Genomic DNA, 20,364 nt, shown 5'->3' on the forward strand with positions numbered 1-20,364 from the left:
AATAAAAACTAGTGGAAAATGTAAAAAAAACAAAAAAAATACGGCTCCACCTTTAGAATTTGTTGGACCCCTGTAGCATCCATTAAGGAATTATTACCAACAATAAAAAGCATCATTGCTGGCAATTATGTCAGATCAAAACATCCACTAACAGTTTAACTGCTTAATTTCCTTGCTGTCATTTCCTGCATATGAGCTGCCCCTGTGAGTTACATGAACACAGCACATATGCAGCACAAGTGCAACATATGAATGACACCGAGTCACAGTACGTTAGAACCACCTCCTCTTCCATCCAGCTTGTCCTCTGTACGCTTCTCCATCCATCTGCCAGCTATCATTAATTCCAGTCTTCCTCCTTTGCCTTTCTTGATTCAGTTCTCACTCTCTTTTTTTCACAGTGGCCCTCCCTCCCATGCACAAACAAACTATGTACGTTCAAATACAGTATGCACACGCACCTCCACAGCCTGTGTGAGCCATTATTGCGCAGGCAGGCGTGGGTAGAGAGACCCCTGGGGAGTGGAAGTAGGTACTGCAGAGCTAAGAGGTGGTCTATTTTAGATCACTGCCGCAGCACAGAGCAGTGGGGGGAAGCAAAATCAAAGTATGCTAGTTAAGATGCAGGATGTACTTCAGAGCTCTTCTGTTTACTGTTTAGATGTTGGTCCCAAACTCTCCTTCAGTCTTTAACTTGTCTCTCTGCAGACAATTTCATCAGTGTTTCCCAGTGACTCAGGAACCTCAAAAGCAGACTCACATTGCAGCCAAAAGTTGCTCATGTTGTGTTTTCAGAGACTTTGTTCAGTGTTGATCAAGGGCAAAAGTCACACCAACATCTATTTCAACGTATCTATTGGTTATTTTGGCTTTTTCCGAGTCCTGTGTGGGTAAAGACACACCAAACATAAGCTGCTTGGTGTGACTACACCCTTAGAGTTGAACTGTTACACCTTGTATATAGCAAACGGCACATTGATTCAATTTCTCACTCGTACATGTTGTCAGTTGGATCATTTTCTGTAAAGTATGCTGATCATTTTCTGGGAACCCCCCAAGAACTTTGTCCCCCGTCAAGGACGGCCGGGGATTCCCTGGCCCCAGTGTTTTGGGAATCACTGTGCTTGCATAGCTCTCTGATTTTTAGCCTATAATCTGCGAAGATTGCGGTTTGACATAGACAATAACTCCTAATTAAGCCTCTGACATTGCCACCACATTAGACTTCATCATCCAACCCCCAGCTTGGCCGCCATCAGCCCTCATCTCCCTTAATTCCAGCTCCGTCTCTATTGACAGTGTTTGAGATGTACGCAGTATGACCCCGAGGTTGATTGAAGTGAAGTGAGGGATAATAAGTTTGCACAGCGGCATTGAAACTTCTTTGACACGCTGATGAAGTGATGCTAATTGCCAAGTGCCACTGAGAAGTGCTCAATTAATGCATGGGGGGGGGAAACCTGAGAAAACCTGAGTGCTGACAGTTCCACTAAATCCTTTTTCGCTTTAGTTGAAGTAGAAGAGTCAGATTCAAAGTGAAGTGATGCTCCACAGGCAGAATGCCATCCTGTTGTCGGATTTGGGAGGTGGTGATTTCCTTATCAGAAACTCTTTGTGCGAAATGGGAACTAAAACGTGTCTTCCTTGAAACAACCATGAAATGTGTTTTAGTACTGTGTGATTATCTAATGCTCATGTGAAATAATAATGCTGACACTGAGATGCCTCTTTTTCTGCTGTACTCTTTGCCTGTGTATTAATTCTGTTGCTCAGTGAATGCTGGTTTTGTGTGTGATTCTAGCTTGATTACTGCTAATGCATTTCTAAAGTGTGTTCACTTTGCGGACAGCTATCATAAGTTAGAACAAATCATACAATATCTAAATAATTCATAAATCTGTTTAACTTGTTAGTCCATTAAAAAAAAAACCACTTAAACTCAAGGTAATTAACTTGTCTAACCGAACAAACCAGCCCAAAAACACATCCTCAAGTTCTTCCTGTCCTAACTAAAGCTGATTTAAAGTACATAACTTGCTAAACATTTGCCATGTTGCCCTTCTAACCTCTAACCTTTTAACTTCCAGATTTTCTTGTAACCTCTCTTAATTTGTCTTCTCCAAATTTCTTAAAGGGAACTTTGATAATGAGCGCCTGGCTATTGCTAGACAAAGAATCCCATACCGACTCGGTCGGGTAGTTGACGAGTGGCTACTCGACAAAGGTAATAAAATCCCTTTAACTCCACTAATGATCTAACCGCCTAACCTACCGTTAACCACCACTCTGGAGGAGGTGCAGTGCCAAGCAACAAGGGTGAATGTGATTTGGCTCTTTAACAGAACTGTAGGTCCCCTATAATCCATCGCAGATGTAACATACCTAATAATTGGCTGATATAACCCATCTTTTTGATTCTTCCTTATTTCAATTGGTGTCTGAAAACCAACTTGACAGATCTGTTCTATTTCCTTTTTGCCATCATTTTATACCCTAGCTTACCATTTCAGAAAAATCCCCCTGATACAGCTTTTTAGTAATAACGCCATTCTTCTAGCACTGAAATGCAGATATCCAGGGGACCATATCCAAAGCACCTTAAACTGGGGCTGCATCTCTTCAGAGAATTAACCCCCAAATAACCCGACATAACCCCCTAATAACCTGACCACATGTAAATAGCCTATTGATTCCATTTGCACTTTTCTTGTCTTTTGTTTGGCTGAATGTGAATTTGCATTGACTATATTTAGTCATTTATGAAAACAAAATATTCCAGGAATAAAATATTTTCAAGAGGAAAGAATCCCCCCCCCCCCCCATGAAAGTCACTAAAAGTTAAAGGGACTGTTGAAGTGTTCAGTAATCAGTCGACATTCATTGCAGCTTGTGGGCTCCATTTGTTGCCCCACATTATGCATAACTAGTGCCATAAGTGTTGAATGTGGTCCCATCGAAGTGATGATTCTTTAACCCTTTGAGTGCCGAATGTCCCAACCTCTCTGTCTTTGTCTTGTGCCGTGTGTTTGTGCTGCTGAAGGTGGTTGATTCTTAAAAAAAAGAGCGGAATAAAATAAATCAGAAAGACAGCTAAATGGAGCGGAGTCTTAAAATAGCTTCTGTGGTGCAGTAAAAGCATTGCAGACGTATTTCTCACGCACAAGCACTAACCGTTTAGCAGAGTAAAAGTCACAGTCTAGGGATGCAAAGCTATATAAACAGATGCTTTTGATGTAGATTATCAGAATGTCCAAAGCTCATAGTCTTTACAGTAAGGTTTGCATTATCTTTTCTATTTGCATAAGAGATGCATTTAGATTATCATGAATTAAGAGTTTTAAGCATGAGCCACTTAGCTTTAGGGGCAGCTTTGAAATGGTATTGTGAGTGATAACGCATGCATGGATGAATTCTGAAGATAAAATTTGTTTCCGAAAGCGAAATGAAGAATTCATGCGACAGGCAAACAAGATAAATGAAGCTCTTGCATGTTTATTTCATAGAAACAAAACAATCATTGCATTCATCTCCAGCTCCTATAAACTGACTTCTCTGCTCTCCTCCAGTGCAACGGGGGATGCACTTCTGCTGAGGGTAGTTAGGACGCAAATCAGAATTAAAAAGACTTGGGAGATGAAAGTTGAATGAAAAACTGGATCAATAAAAAATGACTTACCCACTTATAAAATGATTTGTGCATGCTATGAAACTCTAAAGAGAATGAGCTTGAAACTGAATGCATTATTCTCTTTCTTCTATAGTTTGAAATGAGTCTGCATCCAATCATTTTAGATGACAGCACGGGAAAGTAGGAAGGCGAAATAAACAAATAATCCACATCAAACCTCAAGTGAGAGCTTTGATCGGGGTGCATTTTCAGAAAAAGGTCGCCGTTATTTGTTACTTTAATTAGATTCGTCAGAGACATGGCATACACACGTCATGGACTGAAGAGCCAAAGTGGTCCCGGACGAGCATTTCTAAGATGCATTTTACATGCACTTCTTGCATTTAAGACATATTAGTCGTATTAGATAATGAGGGGGATTAGCGGACATTACTGAGCTCAAAGGGTTAAAGCTGTTTGTTGCTTTGATAAGGAAGCGGCTAGAACTTAAAGCTAAGAATCTTCTAAGCAGAATCTAACCACCTAACAGCAAATCAAACTCCACTCACACTAACTGCTGAGGGCCTCTCCCATGACTCCCCACTGTCCACCGCTAGCCGTGAATTGAAACAATTTGAGAAATTTTCCAGCTTTTGCCCTGCTGGTGACAAATTCAGAGAGCCCTCAGTTATAACTTTGTTATAAATGCTGTTTAACATTTGAACGCAATTGGACCTGGATGTCAGTATTTGGAAGAACTTGGACAGGTTGCGGCGATCGCTTGGGACAAAAACCTAAATAAAAAGCTAACTAAGTTCTAACTACTGCTAAAAGAAACAAATCTCTAACTGGCAACTTCTTCCCCTTGTCTCCACTTCCATGTCATGCAAAACTCAGAGGGTTAAAACGAAGCAAATAACTGAACACCAAATTCAAAAATGACGCAACTGCTCTGGATCATTGAAGCAAAATGGAGTAAATACATGAAGGTCCCTTTAACATTTATTGTTTTCACCACCTAGGAAATGGAATGTACTGTTCTATATGTCATTAGCTATGCAGGGTGAAGGGCATATGAAAATTTGAATGAGAATTACAGACTGTTGTGTGGTAAACAGCCTGGATCATTCATGTCCAGCAATGGTCCAGGCTGTGGTACCAATGTGGGATTTTTTGGTCTCCAATTTCTGTTGATTTTATGATATTAATGCCTTTAAGGGTCGTAACATGCTCTTAACCGGAGTGCAAAAAACAATCAGCCCCATGGGTCTCCTCTCCAAGTGCCTTTAATGTGTCATCAACTCTGTAAAACTCAACAAGCACAGAAAACCTCCACATCTCTCAGATGTCACTGGTACTGAAACAGTACCATTAATCTCATGACTCATGCACTGTTATATTCACGTGTGGACAGAGGCAAAATAAGGGCACTAATCGCTCACAATCGCTCTCACAAATCAGCATTTTAGTCCCACTAGGATGTAATGGAAGTCATTGGAGCCAGCGGTGTCCTGGAGGAGTGCTCTGCTGCGGCACTGCATCTCATTCTGAAGCCCTTATCCCATCCCCGCTGCCGTGTGTGAGGCAGATCAGAGTGAGCATCTCTGTCCGACTCTGTGCCCGCTGACTAAATCCAAAATGGCAGCCATTACAGGGACCCAATGGAGGGGAAAAAATCAGAGTGCCAAAAGTTTTCAACAGCTCTATCCAAGCCAAAACTTACTCAGATGTGTCCCCCTCCCCCTCTTTTTTTTTCCTTGCGTCTGTCTCTCGCCTTGTGATGGATTTGTCATCCCAGGTTTTTCTGCTCACTATGTGCCCTTGCTTCCCCTCACCCCCCTTTTATTCCCTCTTTCTTTTTGCCTTGACCGTCAATGCCAGCTCTCAATGAAAGCTTGGCAAGCCTTTCCCTACGTTAGTGGAGCCTGGTTCTTTAGAAACAATAATAATGTGCTGCAGCTTCCTGATCTCATCAGGGAGTTCCACTAGAAAATAAAGATTACAAATAACCAGCAAGAATCAATTCCCCTTAGTTGTTCCCTTTAGCAGATGAGCAAGGAAGCGAATAAAGCTCCCAGAAGAATTGGAGCAGTATATCTTCTTCTGGCAAAGAGTCTGTCTCTGGAGCTCTCCAACAACATGGCGATACAGTTCTGAGTTGAACTACATGAGTACAGGGAGGCGCAGAGGAGGAATACTACAACATCGGGTCTCTATGGCCTAAAATGCAAGCTGGAGAAGCAGGTTTAATGCTCAGTGTTTAATGGTCTGGTGTGAGCTCCCCCATTCCCTAATCAAAAGCAATCAAGTCCTCCCACTTGGTGTGGGGCCAGAGCCCAAATCAACATCTCCAGGCCAGGCATTGGTCCAGATCTGCTATTCATGATTCCAGCTTCATCTCAGAGATTCTCTCACATCAGGCCTCAGCCAGCAGAGAGCAAATCCGTCTGAGTCTGTCTTTCTGCAGCCCCACGATGAGCTCTGTATCCTGCTGAGTTACTATCTTGTTTTCTCATTTGATCTCTCTGCACTATTATGGCCATATTTGAGAAAAGTAGGGGGGAAACTGTATGAATTTTAACATGCTCGCTCATGAGCAGAAAGTGGCTGCGAGAAAGCGCCTCTGTAGCTGGAATGAATGGACACTTTGCTGTTATTTCATGGTCCCCTACCATGAAATGGCCTAAAAACAGCACAGCTGGAGTGAATAAAAAGAGAGAAGATTGTCCCTCGCTAACCATCGTGCAATCTCTCTCAGTGTCTCTCCCTCGATAGTATCACCTGTTTAAGATCTACATGCAGATATAGGATCAGATATGGAGCTGCATAAATCCAGTGTCCCCAGAGTCCTGCACATTTACCACCACAATCTCTGCACCCTCAGCTGCCTTCAGGGACCTCAGGGCTCCACGCTGCTTCACAAGGCTTTCAGTCTAACTTCATGCCGCATTTGGCCGCTCTTCTCCATTGTCAAACACAATTAATTCACAGTTCTACCCAAACCAGCCCAACTTCTGAGGAGTAAAAAAGCAAAACGCTCTTAATTACCAAAGAGAGCCTTGTGCCGAGGAGATAACTTGGGAACACTTCATAATCGACTTTGTCAGCATTCCACCCCACCCCCATTGTGCTCCAGTCTTCCTCGACTTTATTCCCCCGTATTCTTTCTTTTCTGGAGAGAAGAAAATGGAAATAGGGGGAGTTCTTGTTTGTTGATACACATACTAGAAATTCTGCAGGCGCATGAAGGATTTGTGAACACAAACCCATAAAGACTGCGTGCAAATGGTCCAAATTTCTGTTCTGCACATCACAAAGCAGTGTATTGACAGAGGTGAATTCTGGGCCATCCCTCCCACCCTGCAACTCCGCTAAGAGAAAACATTTCAGATAGAAGCTCCTTGCCGCCATATGGCATCCCCCCTCTCCGTGAGATAACAGGAGTGGAAGGAGGATGAGAGAGGCGTAATGATGACGGTGGAGGGAGAAAGATACTGCTCTCACCAGCTGCAGTCCTTTTCATATCCCCTCCACCGGTGATGGGTACGCTTAGATCATCCCTTCACCTCCCCACTCTCCCCCCTCCAATCTCACTTTGCCTCCCTCTGACAATCACCTCCTCCATGTTAGCTGCTCACAGCCAGGGGAGGGGTTAAGCCTGGCGAGAGCACGGTATCAAGCCGCCATCCCCTCCCCTCTTCCCCACCTACATTCTGGGGGTTGTAGCAGACATACAGCCATTATTTCACAGCCTCCGACAAGCAATCTGTGCATTAGCAAGCCGAGCGTGGCCCAAGACCAGCCCACTCCCCAGCTTGGCTCAGCTCAGCTTGTAATTACCGACCACAACTCATCTGAGACAAGCCATTTCTCTCTGTTTAGAAAAAAGTCAAGGAGGATGGTGCATCAATGAAAAGCTGCAACTGTAAACTTGCTATTACTCCCGTTACTGCACCCGCTTTTAGAGCAGATTACTTTTGGTTGAAAGAGTCGTCTAAATAGAATTCTGCTCCATCACTAACTGGCAGCAGACAGGAGTGATGCAACCTGCACCCAACTGATAAAACCTATAACTCTTCGGATGTGTCTTTCATTAGAAAAATCTGCAAGCACACAGGAAGCGATGCCTTTTACATTTCCTGCGATAGATAGCCACCATGAGTGAACAAAGAAAGGAGCGCCTCCTACAGGAACTTAAATATTATTAAAAGGAAAAGACAAACCTCAGTAAACCCAGACAGAACCAAAAACGTAGAAAAGATGCCTCCAGTTTTGTACAGCTTTCGTTTTGTCATAGTTTTAGCCATTTCTATCTGATATAGGTTGAGCACAAGTCCAGGCAGATGATCTAAGACACTTAATTTGCAGGTAGCACACCTTAATTATAGGTAATAATCCCATATTACAGTGAAGACCCACTGGAAGCGAACGAGTCACCCCACATCACCTCAGCCATTTCTGACTTGAGGCTGTGTCAGTGCCTGCAAACTAACGAGGAGCAAACATGGTGTAAATAAGCAACCTGTGACTTTTTCTGACAGTTTGCATGTCTGTGTGGCAAGCAGCACTCACAACCTAAAGGAAATGAACAAGGCCAAACTTTGTATTGCTTTCAGTGGGTTTTCACTGTCATACAGGAAATCTGTGTGTCTGTTCAATGACAGCGTACAATAGACCATTTAGGACCATTCACCTTTGCTTTCTCTGCCAGATAAGTTTGGCTAACCTGGGAAAACGTTTCCAACATTCTCAGGAATTACATTTGTGAGTACAATGATATTATTCTGGACAGAGAACAGGTCCTTTAAAATCATTTCTTTCAAAGGTCCCCATTTTTTCAAGCGCACAATAAGTAATTTTGACTTTTTCTCACAATAAGACCATTTTCAATCCAGTATTTTTGACAGCACGTCTACCTGAACGTGTTATTTTAATATTCGTCCCACCCCCTCACCAAACACATACCCACCTCCTCTATATGGGCATCGTCTCTGGTCAAACAGCAGGTATACAGTGATACATACAGCAGGCAGGAAGCTATGGCCTCAGACTAATACAGGTTCACATCATTAAACCCTGTCATTACCACAAGGTTAACCATGTGATGAGCTGACTGCACTTGAGAATGAGCGTGGGAGGCTAGAGGTGACTCACCAGGCATTCCATACCCTCTACACGTGAAGCACTTCTGTGCACTCTCCTGTACCTCGTTTTGCCCTCTTTTGCCATAACTCAGTCCTCTTCCCTCCACCTCTTTCCTCCCATCGCACTGTCGTGTATTGCTGTATGTCTTCCTCTCCCTCAGCCACTGTCTTTAACTGCGTGATTCCTCTTGTTCTTTTTTATCAAGCTTGTCATCCACTCCCTCCATGCCCTCGCTCTGTCTCTTTGACATTCCATCCTCATGCAGGCTCGCTCTTTCTGTCCTACCCGTCTGTCATCCTCCCTTGCTCCTGTCATCTCTCATGTCCCCGTTCTCTCAGTCCCTGTCCAACCTCTTCATTCTTTATCGTCCCTCTCTCACTCAGGCATGTGATAGATAACCCAGGAGCTGCCCCATAGCCACCAACAAAAAAAGAGTAAATGAAATGTTACGGATCACTTTCTTTAATAGTGATGATTTACTTGAAACTTTATTGATGTAGTTGCAGTCAGTTCCAATTATGGTACATATTCCGATTGTGCATTAGAAATGTAAAAATAAACACTCTCCCCCAGCTGCACAAGATTCTGTGACATGCAGGGGTCATTGCTGCGATGATTTGGCGAGGAAATCGAAGTCAGAGCGCTTCTCACTCCTCCATGATGCCTGCTAGGCGATCAGCCCCTAAGCCTCCCAGGTGATCCAACCAAAGGCGGGTGTGATTGCGGATGATGATTCCTCAAGAAATAGTCATGCCCACCTTCTTTTACCCAGATGCCCTATTTAAGCAGCAAAGTGTGTACAGCTCCTCGCCAGGACACTACGGATTTCCAGCCTGGGGGACAGGAGCAAAGATTTACCAAGCTGCAGCATCTCTGAAGCACAATTTCTAGCCAAAGAAAGCAGGAACAGACACACAATCCTCACCAGCTTCCACTGTAAACTTTGCCTTGGGATTCACATGACTATAAATACAATATATGTTTGACTGCTTAGTCTCCTCAGGCTGCCCCTCCACATCTTTACATTGCTTAACTCTGAGCTTCCAGCATTTCTATGCATATCCCTTCATTACCCATTGCTATTTTTACTCCACTTTGTTGTGACAAATTTGAGGAGCACTGTGTGCTACTTTATGTCTTCCATATTCCCCCATGGATTTCAAGAGAACATACTATATGGATTTAAATGTAATAGGGCCTGACAGACGTAGGCGGGGGATGCAAAGAACTAAGAAAAGAACTAACAGCTCTAACCTAGCACAGGTTAATCTCTGAAGATAGATAGATAGATAGATAGATAGATAGATAGATAGATAGATAGATAGATAGATAGATAGATAGGTCTTGTCTTGGCTAATAATTCTTCTAAAAGCTAAATCTAAGCTTCCTCATTTGTCTTATGCACAAAGACTTAAATGTATCTTTTAGTCTTGCAGTTAAACTCAAGAAGTGTCCCCAAGCTTGAAAAATTGTGATTAGAATGTTTTGTCCATATGACTCAGAAGTAATAGGTATATACTGGTGGATAAACTGACAGAAAGATAGCTCAAGTCTCAGCTCAGTGTCTGCAGCAGCTCAAGCTTTACCGTTAAGGTCTCTGCATTGCAGTTAATTAAGGCATTGTGTACAGCCGTGAACGGCTGTTACAATGCGTGGCTGGCCGCCTGCCTCCACCCACCCACCCATCCCAACCTACACACCAACCTACGCACCAACCTCTGCACCAACCCCTGCCTGACCCCCTACCATCCCAAACCTCTGCTCATTGAACACCTGTCACCCTAGGAGCCCTGGACAGAGAGGTGAGGCAGCAGCCACCCAAGCCCACCAACTGGTCCAGTAGATCCTCATCACTATGCAAACCCTGTGTGCTGGGCTGCTAACAACAAATACACTCAGCGAGCTGCAGACACACATACATACACAAAGGAAAAGGCATATGTAAATAAATGTTACCCACTGGTGAAAAGGCCAACTATCTCACCCAAAAAGGTCGTTTCACTGACATATTTCATAAGTCATTACATACACGCATACACACCCTCTCCTCCGCTGTAGCGCCTCCACATCCAGCTCTGTCATATTAAGCTCTGTGATTGCTTGTCATGCAGAGGCTTCTTTTTCTGCCCTCCCAACCCTTCGCCCCACCCCGCTCATGCCCACCGCCAAAATTGGCTCTTAAACCGCATGTCACTTTTGATTTGACCCGGCAGACCCTGAAACAATAACTTCATCAGGCCCTGTTAGAGTCTCATCCCGACCAGACAGCTCCAAAAACAAACACTGATTTCCCTTCATCTAGTCTAGAGGGCACCTTTCTTCTTTTTCGCTCTGTCTCTCTCTCTCTCTCAGATGGGATGAATGCATAAAAGGCCATCACAGTGCTCTCTCCTGCGTTCAAAGCTCGTCTTCTTGTGCCTTTTTTAACGAAGGAGGACATCGTCACATGCTGTAGTAGCAGGGCAGGATTAAATAGGTCACCCCACGGTTGCTTGGACACTTTAAGAAATATGTCACTATACGCTGATGAACGCACACTGACTTTCGGAGGTATAACTAATCCTCCCCACTCTGCATCATAGTCATAAGCCGCTTGTCAATATGGCTTACTTATGACTGTGTCACTGGCTCAGAGTGTAACTGTGACACCAATGCACTTAACTCCTCCGGAGTAAACTGTCCTGTCTGAACAGATCATCTTCTGACTTGGAGTCAGAGTCGGGCGTTTTTAAAGGAACTTGAGCTGTTTGGTAAACCAAGAGGGCCGATAGCATTCAGGAATATAGGTGATGATGTGTGCCCTCAACTTCTCCGCACTCCATCGCTCTTTACCCGGGAGTGGGGGCCGACTGGGGCTGCTTGAAATGGGAGACCCTCTGGGCTGACATGCGGGTGTGTGTACATATGTGTCCTCTTGTCAAGGACACTGGAACAGTGATACAGGGGGGCCAAAAGGTGGGCTGAGACTGTCGATGTGCATTTCTAAGTGTGATCCTGCGTGATGTTTCAAGGTTCTCTATGTACACAAGCATGGTTTTTCTCCTGTGTTTCCCTTGCTGATGTCCACAACTGAACTATCCGTCCTCTCACCACTTCCACACCAGACATGGTTAGTGATGAGATAATGGTGAGATTCAGCTATTATGTCAACAGTGCATATGCCAGACATTAAGTCTCATCATTATGAAGTTGGAGTCAGGTCCCTTTTGGGCCCCTGGTGGGCCTAATGATCTGATAATGGGATGACACATGTAATGGCCCATCTCAGTGGAATAGATGTATCTCTCTGGCACTTCTGTAGATAAGTTGCAGATACACATACACTGAGAATGTAGTTTTATGCTTACATGCATGCATGCTCAAAAATAGGCATTATTTGTCTGATAGTCCCACCCACCTGGGTGTTACACATATGTCAGAATGAGTGCACCCACACAGATGCAGAGTAAATCATAATTACAATGATGAAGTACCCTCTCAGCTCTCTTAATTGAAAAAAATGGGGCTTGGGCCTGTCCCCAGTGTCTCTGTGCTGATGAGTGGAAGGCTATCCTCACTGGCATGCAATCCCACAGAGGAAACAATCGCAACATTCAAAAGACATTCCGAGGATTCATTTCATGCAATTACACACATAAACCAGTGACATGTGCATGAAGTGCAAATTTGCAAACATATACGCTGAGGCGAAGCTGATGTCCTTCATACCTGTGTAATCTGCATACATGCATCCACACATAGAGAAACACACACTCCCATCACACCAGAGGAGTCTCTAATTTCAGGGGTCCATAGCCCGCCATCTCTAGAGAGTCTATATTTTGCAGATGCACACATTAGTGTAGTATCCCTTTCGCAAACAAACACACTCCCTCTTTCCTCACAGGAATTGATTTATCCATAAAAAAGCTCTTTGGCTTCTCCCGTCCTTCTCTTCTAAGTAATTACCTCATCAGGTCTGTTTTTAACCCACATCCCTCCAATGGTATCCTGCAATAATACTCTCCGCCCTCCACTCTCCATCTTCCCTTATATCCTCATGACTCATAATAGGGGTCAAAGTTTGCATCAGTCTCAGTGCTGTGATGTCCCCAAGGAGATCCAGGATGCAAATATGGGGTGCAAAAAAAAAAAAAAAAGTCTAAAAAAAATCAAACTGACATCAGCAGGAGGAAATACAGGGAGAAAAACTACACCTGTCAGACCGCACACCCCCTCCACCCCCTCACCACAAGTCCTGGTAACACATTAGTATTGGACCCTGGTTAAATGGCCGACCCTACCCTCCCTTCATCCATCTATCCATCCAGATGAATGGTAATGACCACAGAGGGGGACAGCCCCTGCTGAATTAAACATTTCCTTCCAATGAGGATCTTATTTTCCTCCTTTGGACGGCAGAGCAGGGCGACATTTTTTCCACTGGCAGAGGTACTTTATCATTGTGCAGCTCAGGTGCATTGGAGGTCAATGACACAGACCCAGCATTGTTCTAATATATTCCATCTCAGGGCAAATGAGATGCATTTCACTGTGAACCCTCAGTCTGAGGGTCAAGCCGCAACTGCCCCTGCAATTCATTTGACTGCCAGATTCAAGCTGTCTTTCTAAGAAAGTGGCATATGCCCAGCCCATAATGGCTGCAGCAAACCAGGGTCCAAGTTCCCTAAAGTGTTGCCCAGGAAACCCCATGTGATTGAAACAGACCCTCTATCTCCCCTGTTTCACACTGTGCCTGTGTATTAGTTTGTGTCTCATGTCCAAGCTCACCCAGAGACCATGACTGATTTGTATTCTTTGCCCTTTCTCCCTTCTTCTTTCCCTCTTTTCATGGTTTCTTCTCCTCTTACCTGCCCTTCCTCTCTCTCTTCTTCGTCATTTCTTCATCTTCCTTATCTCACGTACCAGGTCGCCAGCTGACCATCTTCAACAGCCAGGCGTTCATCAAAATCGGTGGCGGTGGAGAGAAGGGACGCCACTTCCAGGGCCAGATCTCAGGCCTGTACTACAACGGCCTGCAGGTGCTCAAACTGGCAGCCGAGGGTGACCCCAATGTCCAGACCCAGGGCAACCTGCGACTGGTCGGTGATGTGCCCTCGGTGCTCACTACTGACACCACCTCCACCACCCCGCTGGCTGATATGTCCACCACAATCATGGAGACAACCACCACTATGGCCACAACCACCACCCGCAAACAGCGCTCGCCCACCATGAGGGACAGTGTCACACAGGTGAGCAGTCGTGCATTTGTGATACAAGCTTGTTTACATGACTAATACTGAGAAGCTAAAAGAACACACCAGAGCTCAGTGTTTGAGTCACTAAGTCCGGGAGATATTTTGGTGTGGTGCATTGTGATGGAACATTGCCAGTTACTTTTAATTGGCTTTCTAAAGTCCCCCCAAAATCTCAAAGTGCTGAAAACAATATTGGAAAGATTAAGCAACATGGCCAAGTAAGCAGATGGCCCGCCTTGGACAAGTAGAGGTGCATTTCAAAAGAAATCAAGGTCAAACAGTCACGTCCTCAGGACAGCATTTTGCGTAAGCGTCCCCTTTTTAGCCCTCAGCCACATTCAGATATTCAAACAGCCCTTGGCCTGACAAGGAGTCACATAACAGCTTTGTGTGGCCACTCTTATTAGACCAATCAACGCTGCAATTTTGATTTCCTCTAACAAGATATGGCTGACTAAACCCCAGACATGGTATGACGCTGGAAATTATAGCACATCCAGACAGATCAACAAAGGCCAGAGGAGTGAAGGAACATAATAAAAAGGACATCCTGTCCTGCAGCACCAGCAGCACAACAATATATAACTAAACATATATTTATGACTCTCCCACTCATACATGCGAAACATTGTGATTTATGGTCTGATGATTATCTACATGTGCTGAGGGTAGCCATCACCATCATGGCAAGCAACAATTAGCAAACAGTAGGGAAGCACTGGTGCCCACATACTGGAAGATGGAAGAGGTGGGTCCTCCAGAACTCAAGTACTCTCATCAAGACCTAATAACAGGCTCCATGTGTTGGGGGGGGGGGGGTTATGCTCTAGTTCTCACTCAATATTGTGAGATGCAAGCTGTGCGTTGTGCAAAAAGGCTATGCTGGATGTATGTTATGTCAGCTATTTCTGTCATTGTCATCGCTTTGTACTGTAACTACTTAGAAGCTGTCCTCTTTAAAAGCTGTCAATTTCCTGCTTTAAACTTCAACTGTCCACCGTACTTTCCCGATGTTGCAGGAAATACAAAGGCAAGGTGCCAATTACCGGCACATATCTCTTATTCAGTTGTGTTCATTAGCACTATTCATGTCCACGGAAGCTTATCTGAGATCAGTCAGCAAGCTCTACCCCGACAACCCTGACCAGCAGATTCAGAATATATTTAGACCGGCACACTCTTTGTCCCTTTATCATCATCTCAAACCTTAGCAGATTCCAGCCTTTGAAAGTCCTATCTGTCTCATTTTGAATAAACGCAGCAGTGCCAATTAGAGTGGAGTCAAGGTGAAGCTGTTGATGACGTGAGTGCGCAATTCATGCCACATTGTATCGCAAACAGCCAGTTCAAAGAAAATTGGAATGTTGCCTTTGCATCAGCTGCTGTTTAGTTGTTGTCAATTTATGAAGCCTCCACAGCCTCATCAAGGCAGCGCTCTGATGCGAGCCGGCAAAGGACATGTAGGTGCTCGTGTTCACAAATGTTCACCCGTGCATTTTCTTTCAGTCACGTTCAGGCTGTCATGTAAGTACAAGCAAGGGAGGTTTTTGGACTTAAAGGTCAGTCAGAGCTCTTTTACAGACAACAGTGTCTCGGTGCCCAGTTGGCATGACTAATTCAGATGAATGCTCTGTGGTTTAGTGTTTCTGCATCTTCTCTCTAAACATGAGATCCGTGGAACCGGACTCCAAGATGTCACATGTAGCCATCCACTCAGTTCAATATCATATCTCTGGCTTCCAGACTCCTAGGCGGAAACATTCTTCCATGTTCAGCATATAACGAGCTTGTATAGCAGCAGCTTGTGACGTGAAATTGGCAGCAACATACAGCCCTGGTTGATCAATTATCTGGAACCATTTCAGGATAGCGAAGGACTCTGAGTGTTGCCTGCTTCTTTACTGTTACAAGCCTTAATGTGGGCTGCATGTGCTGACTGACGTTTATGTTGGATCATAAAAAGGCAGAGTCCCACCTTTGGAGTGTTTTTTATTGCTAAGAATCTATTTTTCAGCAAGTGTATACACATTTTAACAGCTTCTCCATTATTATTGTGTACCTCGCCGAACGTAGTGTATCATGATGATAGCCCAAAATAGCATTAAGAGTATGCGTGTGAGAATGAAGAGACATTACCAATGAGTCACTCATGCACATACTTTAATGATCAAAGAGGCAATATTTCACTGTGCCCACAAAAACATAAAAGCCTTATTGGGGCATATAGTTGGCGAACACAGCCCTGATCATTCATACAGATGGTCCCAGTGAGACCAAACATTTTTTATTTGGGAATTTGTTCTCATTTGTGAGGAGGGGGTGAAGGCTTGGCACACACACACACACCCCAATGAAGAGAGAAAATCAAACAGACACGGTTCAGTGAAGGGAGGGACACGAATAAGTGTTGTTCTAAAACTCTGTAGAGTACACACAGTTGTAGTCGAGTAAAAATTAAGCAAAGAGTCATGAAAGGTTGAGGATTGCATTGATTTTGAACAGCTGAGAGGCTGCAGACAGTGTATGAAATCTTTAGATTTGCTCTTCTAAACATTCTGCATCTGGTGTGTCTGCCCTGGGAAAAAGCTCAGGAAGTGTTTGTTTTTATAGTTATGGCAGCAACAGCAGTTTGGAGTGAATGGTAGAAAAATAGGTATTTATCATGAGCGGTGATGTGAATCGTAGCTGAACAGACAACGAAGCATGTGGCAAATTTCAAATGGTAATTTTCCATTTAAGTTACTGTTGCAATTAATTGTAATCAACAGTGTCTTTGAGTGCCATTGTTTCAGAATGTAATGTGGTTCTTAGATAAAAAGTTGCAAGTACAAGCCTGTTTACATAGAGTAATGGGGGTAGAAGTTAACTAAAACTTCCAATATGCATTACCAAGAAACATCCCCAGTTATAAATTCAGTTCCGCATTGGGCTGGACGATGAATCGTATTTTATTTTCAATTACAATTTTGACTTCCAACAATTAATGGAAACAATATAATCAAGATAAAATGATGTATGTGCTGTATTCCATTTCCCAAGGATGATCTTGTTATGTTATAAATCCAGTACACCGCTTTTCTTTACAGTGATGCACTTTTGCCACTCCCTAAAAGCTCACACTCATTCTCAGCTAGAAAGCGCCATGTTAACCTGTTGCTGCCATCAGGTGAGCCGGTGTTTGTTAAAACCTGGTCAAGCCAGCGGGCACTTGAATGTTGATGTGCATCTATCCATGCTGTTGCCCCAAAATGGACCAGAGAGTTGCTTTTCAGCAGTATACATTATTATTATAACACTTTCTTTGGCTGAATTCTATTTAAAGTTTAAGGCAATCCAGTGTTAAAACCACAAGTCTTTTAAAAGGTTAATGAATGCATGATGTTTCCAAAGTCAGTGAGTAATCATGTGAAATAACTGGCATCTCAGTATTGACCAAATAATTGTGAGTTTTGCAATAATCAAGCAGCCCTAACGTGCACTGCTCACAGCTGGCAGAAGGTAAAGATCACACTGTCAAGAAAACTGACTTTACAATCTACAGAATTAATTTATTTTCAGAATCTGGGTTAAGTTTGTATTAACAGTAACTGTGATGCCATCCCAAATGCAGAGACAGAGCGTTGTGTGTGTTAGTCAGTCACTCAGGCAGTTTTTCTGTTTTCTGTTTGCCAGGAGGGTTATTTTGCCCTAACCAGTCAGGAGTGATTGTAGTTTCCATCCTGTCAACATCACTTTCAGAAGCACAGACGCTGCCGTAGTGTTGCTAGAAGCAGATAACGTTTGTCATGTTGTTAAAAGAAAAACTGAAATGTTTGGCTGCATCAATCTCACCCATGCTTTCTACCTGCCTACAAAGGTCTGATTGGCTCAGTTATTTTGTCCATTGGAATATAATGACATCAGTGAGTACAACACAATAAAAAACTGGAGAGGTGGACCGCGGACACTCAGGAACCAGCCTGGCACCAAAGTGGGATTTCACATTTGAAATCCCACATATAGTGGCTTTAAATAATGCAGACGCAATCTTTTATTTAGGTGCTGATTTACATAGCCACTGGTTATGTGGCTTCTCAAGAGCTCGGTGCACTTTGGCTTCAGGTATGTGTCGTGAAGCTCTGCTAGTTTGGTTTTCCACTTTTATTTTGTGGTCGCTGCCTGTTCTAATGAACCGATTAACCTAATATTAAATGGTAATGTGTCAGTCTTTGCGCAGGTCACACAGAATCAGTGATCTGGATGTGTACAGGTCTAAATATAGTCCTGTGGGCAGTTAATAATGCATCACATGGAGCCTGGGGTGTAATTTTGTGCCAAAGAAAACTTAGCACTAAAGTTCTAATTATACTGGACAAAACTAACAGGAACTACGGCACTCTAATGAATATCCCGAGCCCCCACGAAACACAGCACAGACAGGAGACAGGACCAGGGTGGCGGAAAGCAAGCAAGCAGAAACCCAAATTTCAATTTCTCCAACAGCTCTGAGCTACCCGCCGCGCTGTAGCTTTGATCACTGTGGAATAATGCGCTTTGATGCTTAGAATAAAAGATCTACCTTTTGATGTGTGTGGGGGTCTGATTTTTTTTTTTTTTCTTCCCCTCACCCCTTGATACTGTGGGTTTCTATGAAACCGGTGGAGTCATCACTTGTCTCACTCTGACCCAAATTTGTTGTCGGGGTGTTATAAAACTAAGATCACAAGCGACGCCCTTGCTGCCACTGTCTAAAGTGGAGAGCTCTCCCAGGTGTTTGTGATCTTGCTCCGGTTTGTCTGGATGGATGCGAGACGCTTCAAAGTTGTCTCCTCATGGATTCAACTTGGAGACGAGAAAAGTTCTGACCGATTCAAACAGGAGTTTGGAGCTCTCCTCCAGCTGTTATCGGCACACTGGGTTAGTGTGCCTCATGTCACGCAGCGCTGATGTTGTGGGCTGTTTGGGGTGAAATGGGCTTTACAAGTGTGTCATGGATGTTGCATTAAATTACAACTGTGATAACTCCAGGAGGCTGAAAGAGTCATTTGACGGGCAGGAAGACACTGGATTATGGATACATTTTCTCATTAATGGCCACAAACACACCCTGCCCGGGGCATTTATTGACATCCTGGTTGCTTACTTTAAAGAAGTTCACATTTTAAAGCTTTCATTATGTTTTATTCGGAGTTGACATGATTGCATGGATGGAATAGAAATATCAACGCACGTTTGATGGAGATGTTGCTCGGAAATTGAAACGGGATCATTAGACCCATTTAACAGAGAAAGGTGACGTGAACACACACTCAAACTCACACAATGTAATGATAAATGATTACGCCCAAGCTGTGGATTAATGACAGGGAGAAAAACGCTTTCTATCAGACCCCATCTTGAATAACAACCAGAGGCTGAGGAGGGGAGGGGGGTATCGAGACAGACAGCTGAGTGAGGACAAACCCTGGCTACTAAATTGGCACCATCTTGTCAGATTTGATCTGTTTTCATTTGGATTCCTGATACAGATATAGCAAACGGTACAAGATAAATGATAGTTGTGCAATAGGACGTTTTTGGCCAGGCGATGGAGAATGTTGGAGACAGCACACACTGCATTGCAGCTCTTTGATTGGTTGGTGTTTGGGCAGATAGAGCTCGTTTCACTTTGACTTCCCTCAAACTTCACATCTCTGTTTACATAAATACACATGGGTGCACCTCATAAAGCACGCCCACTTCCATATTTACTGTAAATGTGTTACTCCTGACAAACAGCTCAACAGGAAATCTTAATACCGTGACCACAGGCAGAGCTTTTAACCTCGTTGCATTAGCTTGTGTGTCCGTGGAGCCAAAGACCTTCGCCGTGAGACTCTTCATCCTCTTCAATGCTTTGTGTGTCCTCCACACCACTAAAATTTGTCCTGACTCTATGTTATCTGCTTTGTGTCTGTGTTCTTCCAGAATGCAGATGACCTCTTGGTAGCATCAGCTGAGTGTCCTAGCGATGACGAAGATTTGGAGGAGTGTGAGCCTGGAAATGGTGAGTCAACTCAGGGAGTTCTGTCCTCATAGTACTTGGTATCCAAAACCAAAGTGCAGCCTAGACTACTGCTATATCCCTTCCTCCACTTTTCTGTGACACTTTGTGACTGCACAGCCCTCTGTATGCAGCTGTGATTGGCCAGATGTGTGCTTTTTCTTACTGGTTTTCAAAGCAGCAGGCAGTCAGCAGCACTGTGGTCTGTCAGTTGCTCAGCCAAGTGGTAGTTTCTGGCATTTACCCAGCTGTTGCGCCGATCTCCTGCTTCGATTTTAACAAGCCAGGACAGTTTCAACGTGGAAACGCAGCTTGTTCTGCGCAGCACACAGCTGTAGGCTGGCAGGCCC

At 44.0% G+C, this 20,364-nt stretch overlaps 1 protein-coding gene across 11 annotated transcripts in view; it reads left to right on the top strand.

The window, feature by feature from the left end:
• nrxn2b (neurexin 2b) overlaps positions 1-20,364 on the top strand; it is a 623,496-nt gene that overhangs the window by 592,032 nt on the left and 11,100 nt on the right. For 8 of the 11 annotated variants that reach the window (XM_076725432.1, XM_076725438.1, XM_076725434.1 and 5 more), the window contains 3 exons: positions 2,135-2,224; positions 13,661-13,986; positions 19,939-20,017. In XM_076725432.1, coding sequence (XP_076581547.1) covers positions 2,135-2,224; positions 13,661-13,986; positions 19,939-20,017 — 495 coding nt within the window. The remainder of the gene's footprint in view (positions 1-2,134; positions 2,225-13,660; positions 13,987-19,938; positions 20,018-20,364) is intronic. The other 3 variants (XM_076725436.1, XM_076725437.1, XM_076725442.1) reach the window with 1 other exon arrangement.

This window comes from Chaetodon auriga, chromosome 24 (genome assembly GCF_051107435.1).
Source record: "Chaetodon auriga isolate fChaAug3 chromosome 24, fChaAug3.hap1, whole genome shotgun sequence".
In the NCBI taxonomy this organism is placed as follows: domain Eukaryota; kingdom Metazoa; phylum Chordata; class Actinopteri; order Chaetodontiformes; family Chaetodontidae; genus Chaetodon; species Chaetodon auriga.